Here is a 10,673-nt window from a genome sequence, read left to right as displayed (position 1 = left end):
GTATACATCACTGTAAGTCATATATAAAAGCTATACATTTATAAGTCTATTGAGTATACTGTGTACTATGTGTATATTATGGAAATGTGTATATTGTATATTGTCTATAATTGTCTATTGTATATTGTGAAAAATTTGTATATTGTGTAAAATGTGTATATTGTTATTTATGTATACTGTTAATTTTTCATATCTTGTTGCTTGTACTGCCATGGAACAGAGTCTTGTACCCAAGAATTTCACCATTGTTACACTTGTGTACACGATGTGTGACAATAAAGAGATTTAGATTTAGATTTAGATGAACCAAAGCAACTCGCCAAAAACATCAGCACATCTGGAGGAAACCGTTTTAATCGTTCATTTTCGCATAACGCTATTGCTAATCTTCGTAAAACCTAAAAAAAGTCACTTGTGTACTCACACATACACACTTGCATTACACACACACTGAACATAAGGCAAATTAAATAAATAAATAAATAAATATCATCAACAATTGAAATTAAATTCAAATTGATAAACTTCTCAACATTCAACAGTACTGCACATTCAATATAATACAAACATCATAATAGGAAGAAGTAAAAATCAGTCAACAGATCGAACTAATGCTCCTCATGAGTACAGGAACAGTGTCGAATCAGTCCGAACGGTTTGATTGTACGAGATCAGCTGACCACAGTCCGCAAACCAATCAGAGAGAACTACAGAATGCACAGTATTGCTTTGTAAAAATGCACAAATGTAAAAAGGAAACGTTCTATGGGACATTCACGTGCGGCAGTGCGGATCTGCTGCTGGTGTCTGTGCTCGTTCAGGCAGGTGAGAGTTTGATCTACATTAAAGGCCATGAGACGGAGAAAGTGAAAAACAGACAGTGAGGAGCAGAAGAAACGGCAGCAGAGGAGGGGAGAGTCTTCCAGCACCCGATCGGGCTCGTCCATTCAGCCTGTTCCTTTTATTGGTGGGCGTGTCCCGGGGGCGGAGCCCGTCACGGGGGCGGGGCGACTTATCAACTGGGAGAGTGTTGCGAGGTGGAGAGGGTGGGCGTGTCCCGGGGGCGGAGCCCGTCACGGGGGCGGGGCGACTTATCAACTGGGAGAGTGTTGCGGGGCGGAGAGAACGAGCCGTAAGCTGGCCAATCATCACTGAACCGTTCGCCCGCTTCAGCTCCGACTCCAGAGCCACTGCCAGCCTCCACATCACCTAAACACACACACACACACACGTTTATCACAGCTGTCATAGTGGGAACTTTGCTTTCTCCTCTGTTTTTTGTATTACAGTTTCAATAATGTGGGTAACTAACCAAAATAAGATCTGATAACAGAAAGACACTCTCATTGCTGTCGCTTCTTTAGAAAGATTCCCACAGAAAGAGATGTTAAAAGAGATTAGAAGGTTGTCACCAACCTTGAGAATTTAGAGAGACGAAATGAGAGAATAATTCACAGGATATTGATCAGCAATTTAGGTAAGCAAACCCCAATGCGTGTTGTCAGTTTCACAGTACAAAAGCTAAAAATGAAAAAAATGTGCAATCTTTTAGAAGCAGAAAAAATGAAACATGATCATGAGTATTTGATGATTAGCATAATTAACATCCGGATAGCACTTGCAAATCTACACACATGCTGACATAGAGTTGTTTTGGAATGAGCTGGATTTCTGCCTTGATCAGTGTCATTTTACTATCATTAAGATACTATTATAGTTCTTATTCATATTTTGAATTAGTTTTTATTTATTTATTTTTGTTCCTTTTAATTTCAGTTAAATGCCTAGTAATTTTGTTGTATATGTCTGTAATTTTTCTTAGTTTTTTATGTCTGTATAGGTTGTATCAATTTTTTATTTCAGTTTAATTTTTAGTTGTTTTAGTACATTGTTACATTAAACAAAAATGTGAAATTCTGCCTTGGCAACTGACTAAAACTAAAGAGTTTTTTTATATTTCAGTTTAATTTTAAGTAACAGAATTTGTTTATGCATTGAGTTTATGTAAATTATGTAAGTTATGTACAAAAATAAATAGCAAGCTCTAGCTGATTTTAAATGGGTCATGAGATGTATTTTAATTATTATTTTAATATTTTTCTTTTAATGTTTACTTTTAATGTTAATAAAGCTTTTTTACAAAAAAATATATATGTAGTCATATATTTTCAAAAATGATTTTCAACCCTCGTTTTAACTGCACAAAGACCTTTTATGTGTTCAAGGAAAATCTGATTTCTTGTGCACTAGAATATGCTAGAAAACCCCACTGATTTACTGCATTCATTGCATCATTTATGAGCAAGTGTCTAAACTGCATGTGCACACTTCAGCTGAATGATAGCGTTTACCCACTTTATCTTAACGTTGTTTCTTTCAGAAAAGACAGACACCAAGATAAAAGCACGGAGACACTCACTGTCGATGAGATCCGCGTCTCGTCCACTCTGAGCGTGTTTCAGTCTGTTTACAGCCACTCGCAGCTCCATGATTAACTGCCGTGTTTTGACGTCTGGCCGGGCAATGTCCACCTCCATCTCTGGATTATTAATCTGATTCACCAAACCATCAGCGGTAACAGACGGCAGGTATCTACAAAACACACACACGCGTAAATGTGACTCGTCACACATGCTTCAGCCTTCAGGAGTGTCAGGATCCGGTCTCACACCTGCCGGGGGTCTGCCCGTTCCAGCAGCGATCCTCATTGGTCACATCAGCTGCCTTGCGTTCATCATTACAGATGGTGTGAGGCAGCGCTACCCAGAATCCTCTCATGGGCCGGAGACGCTCCTGCAGCTCCTCCACCTGATCACAGCCATCATTATTAACACAACACTGGCCAACATACAGTTCAGTGATGGCGAGAGACATGGAAATTGCACATGAGAAAAATATCCATCAAATGAATATGTATGATTCAGCTGGTTGTTGAAAAATTGGCCATTACATGAAAAAAGGTGCCTTCATCATAAGTTCCTTTCACATTATTTATTCATATACACGTACATATATGCTAAAATAATGCTAGAAACACTAGTGTTACTTTTTCTTTAAAAAAGTACGTTTTAAGTTTTTCTGAACATTTTAAGGCAACATGAAAAGAAATTTGAAAGTTTCAAACTCATGCTCCTGGATGAAGCCTTGCTTTGATGAAGCATTTGCTGTTTTTGTACATTTATTTGACTTCACCCTTTTTCCTCTAATAACTCTTTCAATTAATTAAAGTCAGTCTCTCAAGCCAGACCGAATCAAAAGCTTGTTGGAATTGAAAGCAGGTTAAACAGTCTCATTTTCTCTGCAATTGCCAGTTAGTGTGTGCATAGTAAAAATATGGGCTGATGTCTGGAATTCGAGTAAGATCTAATCAAACTGTGTTTAATAAGAACATCTGTAATGCTACAACAAACCTTCAACAGACGACTCTTCACACAGATGCCTGGATAATTATGGGAGTTCATTTTATCCATATTTGGAAAGTTTAAGGGCAATTTGTTTTTATTTAGTAATCTAGAAGAGTTTGACGACCTTTTTTTGTTTTGTTTTGTTGTTTTTTTCTCTTATTTCACAAATGCATGTATGTTTTGAAATGTTTGACCTCTCACATCTCAGTCTTAGATGGCCAAAATATCATGATGATTTTTATTCAGTGCCTTGCAGATTTTCCCAGTGGTTATGTTAGGTTTGGTTTGGTGATGCGTCTCACCAGTCGGTCCAGGTTTGTTCCCGATGCAGTGGTGGGTTTCTCCTCAGCGCTGTAGGTCCTGAAGGCTCTCTTGCCATCTCTCTCTCTGGACGAGCGTTTGTTTCTGGCTGGAGTTGGCCGAGGGATCCCACAGCCCTGAAAAACCTGAAACCAACACAAGCACACAAAAACAGCACTTTAGCTCAAAGCATAACCAGTCTCATGGAAAGATTAATACCTGTACTGTAGAAATGCTTTAACACACACAGTGCAGCTGCATTCAACATCAGTGCAACTCTCTTCTCAAGCTGGACATGCTTCAGCAAATAGGGCTGCAAATAATGACATCTGTCGATCATTTCTTCAATTAATCAGATAAAAATGGATTTGAAACAGTCACTTTGTCATGACCGGTGTAGACACAGTTACATTTAAATCCAGTTATACTGTATGTTGTTATCCCTCACAGTTATTAGCAGTGTTGGGGGAAACGCATTACAAGTAATGCAAGTTAAGTCATCAGATTACTTTTTCAAGTAACTAGTAAAGTAACACATTACTTGTAATTTTACAAGAAAATATATGAGTTACTTTTTCAAATAAATAACTCAAGTTACTTTGTTTTCCCGTTTCTTGACTGACAGCTCTCCTGTCTGGTGTTGAGAGAAATCAGGAGTGAGTGCAGAGACAGAGGCGCTTCCTTCAGCCTGAGGCTTATTCATTTCACTTTTGGTGTGAAAGAGCATTTACAGTTGCCAAAAATATAACTTTTGGGTTTTTTATTATTAAAAAATAAATAAGCAAGCCCAGCTCAGGTGACACAAAAAATAAAGCTATGTAATGCATTACTTTCCATAAAAAGTAACTAAGTAATGAAATTAGTTACTTTTTTTATGGAGTAATGCAATATTGTAATGCATTACTTTTAAAAGTAACTTTCCCCAACACTGGCTTTACTTTCATAAATTACCATTACTGGTAATTCATGTAGAATTTTAAACTATCCAACAACAAATACTTCAGCAGTTTTTATTTTTGTGTTTAACACTAATTGTGCTCCGTCTGTCTGACGTGCTTTCAGTGAAGTGAAACGAGAGTCACATGCTGCATCAGGCCCGGCACTAGAGGGGGGGCCGGGGGGCGTGTGTAGCCCTGTGCCCCCTATATGTGATTTTAGCAAGTATAAAATTATTACCATTAAAATCCCAAAAATATTTAATATTGATGTATTGATGTATTTTACTGTGAATAATAAAAGTTTTCAAATTGGTTTTATGCTTAATTATAAATGCATCATAGAATCAATGTTTTCAAACAATCAGTGTTTCAATCAATTACTTTGTCTAATCCTTGTTGAGCTCAATAACCTGTGATGCGTGACTCGTGAGACAGGATCCTCCTTCACAGTTTTTTGTTTAAAACAAGACAGTTTTCTAAAGATGGATATCCAGAACTGGCTTAAAAGGCCACCATCTAAAGTTGCAGATGCATCGGTTGACATTGAGGTGTCCAGCAAGGATCGAGGAGGCTTCAGTGCTGATATTAATGTTAGAAGCTGCTCGACGTCATGCTTGGAGTCGGTCTCGTCACCATCAACAAGCGCTACACCCGCTTGCAGCCACCGTAAAGGGCCTGATGAAGATAATAGAGTTCCAAATGATCTCAGCACAGATTCACCATGTCAAGTCATTTTAGAGAAGTATCCAGTGTCATTATTTTCAGGAAAAAAGAGGTCGTTTTCCAGCAATTGGTTTTAAGGGAGAAATTGGTTGGAGTATTCAATGAAAGCGGATGCCCTGTTTTGCTTCGCCTGCAGAAAATTCCACACAGGCGCTGGCGACTCAGATTCAACTTTCACAACGAGTGGTTTTCGAGGCTGGAAACACGCCTTCGGAACAGAAAAAGGACTGGAAAAGCATGCTAGGTCAAAAGAGCACATTGCATGCATGACACTGTGGATGGACAAGGAGCACAGATCACAGAAAGGTTTGGAGATATCTACACTTGTAAACACAGATCAACTTCAGCAAAATCGCTATTACCTCTCAAGCATAATTGACATGATCGAGTTTCTCTGCGCGAATCAGCTGCCACTTAGAGGAGACCAAGACGCATTTAGTAGCTTGTTGGACGGTGGCAGGGGGCTATTTTTATCCCTCTTTGAGTATACCCTCAGAAAAGATCCTGAACTGAGAAATGTTGTGAAAACAATTCCCCGTAATGCAACTTACACTAGCCACGAAATACAGAATCAAGTAACTGAAGTAATGAGCACTTTAGTTACAGAAGAAATCGTCAGAGAAGTAGGAGATGCATTTTATACGGTCAAACTTGATGGAACCAGAGACCCGACAGGGACCGAAAATGTCAGCATTGTTTTGTTGATGACAACTTTGAGGTCAAAGAACATCTTTTATCTGTCACAACAGCAGCTCACAGAGATGCTGCAACCATAACCGAAAAAATAATTGCAGAGCTCACAAAGGCCAGCCTTACCACTGACAGAATTCTCAGCCAGGTGTATGACGGGGCAGCAGTTATGTCGGGAAAACACGGTGGTGTACAAAAACTTTTACAGAACAGACTGGGCCGAAACATTCCTTACACACACTGTTTTAATTATAAACATCTGGTGGTCGTTCAGGCGTTGTCGACTGAAAGTGAAATTCTAGACTTTTTTGGAGTCTGTGATCTACTTTACAAGTTCATCAGAAAGCCCACGGTAGCGGTTCATTACAAAGGCTAAAACGTCTCTTGGATCAGCAGTGGACAGGACATATAGACACAGTTTGTGTTATTCTCAAGTCCCTGGGAGATATACGTTCATTGTTGGTGGACATAAGTAATGATCGCGCTTATGGCACAGACATTCGTGTTGAAGCTACAGGACTGGTGCGGTCAGTGACAGAACCTAACTTCAGCTTCATTGCAGTTATGGTACATAAAATCCTGAAACTTCTTGACCCAGCAAACAAAATGCTGCAGGCAGAAAACACAGATTTACTCTCAGCCATTAAGTTTGTCAATTTTGCTGCTGATTGCGTTCAGAGACTTCGATCAAAGGACGAATTCAATGAGCTTTGGAGAATTAGCTGAGATCTGGTCCCAGCAGAAACTAGACCAAACAAAAGGCAACTTACAATGAGCAAGAATTTGGAGCATTACTCTGTTGAGGAAACCGTAGGACAACATGAACGCTGTGATGAGACTAAACTTCGTTGCCTTTATTTCAGCGCAGTTGATGCTGTAAGTGGACAAATGGCTGCACGGTTTTGAGAATGTAATGGCAAGCTCATACAAGCTCTCGTAGCCTTGGACCCTGCTGGTGAGTCTTTTCTGGACAAAACGAAACTAAAACCACTGGTTTTTGTATTTTTTTTCTCTTAGTTGTAGTCGTTAAACCTCGCGTAGTATGCGGAAAACAACATCACGCAGTTTGCGGAAAACGTCATCATTCAATGATGGGAAGGTTGATGACGTATAAAGGCATTGTCAACGCAGTCGAGGGGGGAAGGCAGCGGCAGCAACCCATACCTCGTGGAGGGAGACCAAGAACCAGAGCCCTGGCGTGCAAACTATGATACGAATGTCTCAAGGTATCGAGCGTGATTCATCTACGCGATGAGGAACGGTGTTTGGTGAAGGCTTTTCATTTTACTTTCAAGTTAAAATTCTGTGTTGTGCACTCTGTCTATTATGTGTTCTAATGGATTGATCATAAGTGATGTGGAGCTGCTACTTTTTTGGAGTCTGTGATCTACTTTACAAGTTCATCAGAAAGCCCACGGTAGCGGTTCATTACAAAGGCTAAAACGTCTCTTGGATCAGCAGTGGACAGGACATATAGACACAGTTTGTGTTATTCTCAAGTCCCTGGGAGATATACGTTCATTGTTGGTGGACATAAGTAATGATCGCGCTTATGGCACAGACATTCGTGTTGAAGCTACAGGACTGGTGCGGTCAGTGACAGAACCTAACTTCAGCTTCATTGCAGTTATGGTACATAAAATCCTGAAACTTCTTGACCCAGCAAACAAAATGCTGCAGGCAGAAAACACAGATTTACTCTCAGCCATTAAGTTTGTCAATTTTGCTGCTGATTGCGTTCAGAGACTTCGATCAAAGGACGAATTCAATGAGCTTTGGAGAATTAGCTGAGATCTGGTCCCAGCAGAAACTAGACCAAACAAAAGGCAACTTACAATGAGCAAGAATTTGGAGCATTACTCTGTTGAGGAAACCGTAGGACAACATGAACGCTGTGATGAGACTAAACTTCGTTGCCTTTATTTCAGCGCAGTTGATGCTGTAAGTGGACAAATGGCTGCACGGTTTTGAGAATGTAATGGCAAGCTCATACAAGCTCTCGTAGCCTTGGACCCTGCTGGTGAGTCTTTTCTGGACAAAACGAAACTAAAACCACTGGTTTTTGTATTTTTTTTCTCTTAGTTGTAGTCGTTAAACCTCGCGTAGTATGCGGAAAACAACATCACGCAGTTTGCGGAAAACGTCATCATTCAATGATGGGAAGGTTGATGACGTATAAAGGCATTGTCAACGCAGTCGAGGGGGGAAGGCAGCGGCAGCAACCCATACCTCGTGGAGGGAGACCGAGAACCAGAGCCCTGGCATGCAAACTATGATACGAATGTCTCGAGGTATCGAGCGTGATTCATCTACGCAATGAGGAACGGTGTTTGGTGAAGGCTTTTCATTTTACTTTCAAGTTAAAATTCTGTGTTGTGCACTCTGTCTATTATGTGTTCTAATGGATTGATCATAAGTGATGTGGAGCTGCTGTAGCAAATTAGCTCAAAAGGGAAATATTTATAATGAATTATAACAGGTTATAATTAATAATAAATATTTAGATTAGATCTTAGAATTGACTGTAGCAGAATCAATATTACAATTATTTGATCTGTCCGTCCACCGAGCAGACAATATAATCATTTATCAATTCAAGGAAAGATTATTTTCCTGGCCTAACCCTAACCCTTTCCTTCATACAGTACTAGCATTAAATCACCTTAAAAAGGGGGCTCAAACTTAAACACGCATCTAAATAGTTGTAAACGGTTACTTGCATTGACATTGTTGCTGAATAAGAGATCTGATGCGGTAGACATGGAGGTTCTTGATGAGTTCTTTAGGAGTGAGCTGGAGGTTTTCCTCTGTTTCTTCTGAAGATAAGAAAGTTCACAGTGGATCGACAAAGTTACTTGAAGATAAAAACTGCTGGAAAATCAAACTCAAGAGGAGAGTTTTGAGGAGTCTTGGATCGTGTCCGTCTCAAACAGAAAATTTTTGAGCCAAGATTAGTCTGAGCTAATGACTTTTGAAAGCTCCTATCCACACCCACCTTTTGGGTGGGATGGCCAATCAGAGGCCATCCGGTATTGTATGTGAATGTCTATGTCTACATGTATAGCGTGAGTGTTCCGTGTTCCTTTGTGTTAATTAAACCCAGTTGGATTGATATACTCCTCGTCTCTCTCCATTCCTTGCTCCTGACTCCGCTCAGCAGTAAACCCGTGACAGAATACCGGACCGAAACAAAAGTAAGCAGTGCCCCTTCTCCTCGTTTTTGTTTTTCCCGCCTTTTTGAAAGTTTTTTGTTTCCTGGTTTCCCCCCGCGGCGATGGAAATTGCCGCTCGCGTCGCCGCCCTAGCTCGCCTCCTCCAGTGTCGGCTCCAGCCCCAGAGCTCACTCCAGTGTCGGCTCCAGCCCCAGAGCTCGCTCCAGTGTCGGCTTCAGCCCCAGAGCTCGCTCCAGTGCCAGCTCCTCAAAAGCGCTTTGCTATGCCGGCTCCTCCAGAGCACCCTCCAGTGCCAGCACCACGTCGGTGCTACCCTGATCCCCAGTTCAGCCCAGGAAGGGCTTCTGTTCCCGAGTTAAGCCCAGGGAGGGCTCCCGATTCCCCGTTAAGCCAAGGAAGGGCTCCCGATCCCCAGTTAAGCCCAGGGAGGGCTCCTGTTCCCCAGTTAAGCCCATGGAGGGCTCCAGATCCCCAGTTAAGCCCAGGGAGGGCTCCAGATACCCAGTTCAGCCCAGGGAGGGCTCCTGTTTCCCGTTAAGCCCAGGGAGGGCTCCTGATCCCCAGTTCCGCTCAGGGAGAGCTCCAGATCCCCCGTTAAGCCCAGGGAGGGCTCCTGTTTCCGATTTCAGCCCAGGGAGGGCTCCTGTTCCCGAGTTAACCAGGGAGGGCTCCTGTTTCCGATGTCAGCCCAGGGAGGGCTCCTGTTTCCGATGGCAGCCCAGGAAGGGCTCCTGATCCCCAGTTAAGCCCACGGAGGGCTCCAGATCCCCCGTTAAGCCCAAGGAGGGCTCCTGTTTCCCCGTTAAGCCCAGGGAGGGCTCCTGTTTCCGATTTCAGCCCAGGGAGGGCTCCTGTTTCCGATTTCAGCCCAGGGAGGGCTCCTGTTCCCGAGTTAAGCCCAGGGTGGGCTCCTGATCCCCAGTTCCGCCCAGGAAGGGCTCCAGATACCCCGTTAAGCCCAGGGAGGGCTCCAGGCCCCGTAAATTTCCCCAAGTATTTTTTGGGGGGGGGGTAGTATGGCTCCAGCCGTAGAGGCCGAGGCTGGGGCTGGGGCCGCGGCCTGTGAGGCTGCTCTGCCATGGCCTCCCGAGTCCCCTGCTCCGCCATGGCCTCCCAAGGCTCCTGATCCGCCATGGCCTCCTAAACTACCTGCTCCACCATGGCATCCCGAGTCCCCTGCTCCGCCATGGCTTCCCGAGGCTCCTGATCCGCCATGGCACCCCGAACGGATACCGCTCTGGAGGCCCACTGTGCCGTGTCTGTCCTGAGGGACCTCCAGAGTGCCCACCCCCGCTCCCCATTGGATGTTATATGGCATGAGGACACGCCTTCCGGAGGGGGGCGTTATGTCAGACTCTGTTCCATGTTTTGTTTGTGTCCTTCTCCCCATGTGCCTTCCCATGCCCTTATTTGGTTAGTTTCCTGTTCCTGTCCTGATTAGATTA

At 42.8% G+C, this 10,673-nt stretch overlaps 1 protein-coding gene across 1 annotated transcript in view; it reads right to left on the bottom strand.

Annotated features, from left to right (window-relative positions):
- Window positions 1–560: 560 nt before the first annotated feature.
- gpc2 (glypican 2) overlaps window positions 561–10,673 on the bottom strand; it is a 38,658-nt gene continuing 28,545 nt past the window's right edge. Inside the window, exons 8-12 of the mRNA XM_016456555.1 lie at window positions 3,707–3,850; window positions 2,672–2,808; window positions 2,420–2,592; window positions 1,125–1,209; window positions 561–1,045 (exon numbers count right to left, since the gene is read on the bottom strand). Coding sequence (XP_016312041.1) covers window positions 844–1,045; window positions 1,125–1,209; window positions 2,420–2,592; window positions 2,672–2,808; window positions 3,707–3,850 — 741 coding nt within the window. The 3' untranslated portion in view covers window positions 561–843. The remainder of the gene's footprint in view (window positions 1,046–1,124; window positions 1,210–2,419; window positions 2,593–2,671; window positions 2,809–3,706; window positions 3,851–10,673) is intronic.

Source organism: Sinocyclocheilus anshuiensis, unplaced genomic scaffold (assembly GCF_001515605.1).
Source record: "Sinocyclocheilus anshuiensis isolate Anshui unplaced genomic scaffold, SAMN03320099.WGS_v1.1 scaffold924, whole genome shotgun sequence".
NCBI classification, from domain to species: domain Eukaryota; kingdom Metazoa; phylum Chordata; class Actinopteri; order Cypriniformes; family Cyprinidae; genus Sinocyclocheilus; species Sinocyclocheilus anshuiensis.
Note: the sequence above shows the minus strand (reverse complement) of the source record. Positions and strands in the feature narration are given on the sequence as shown.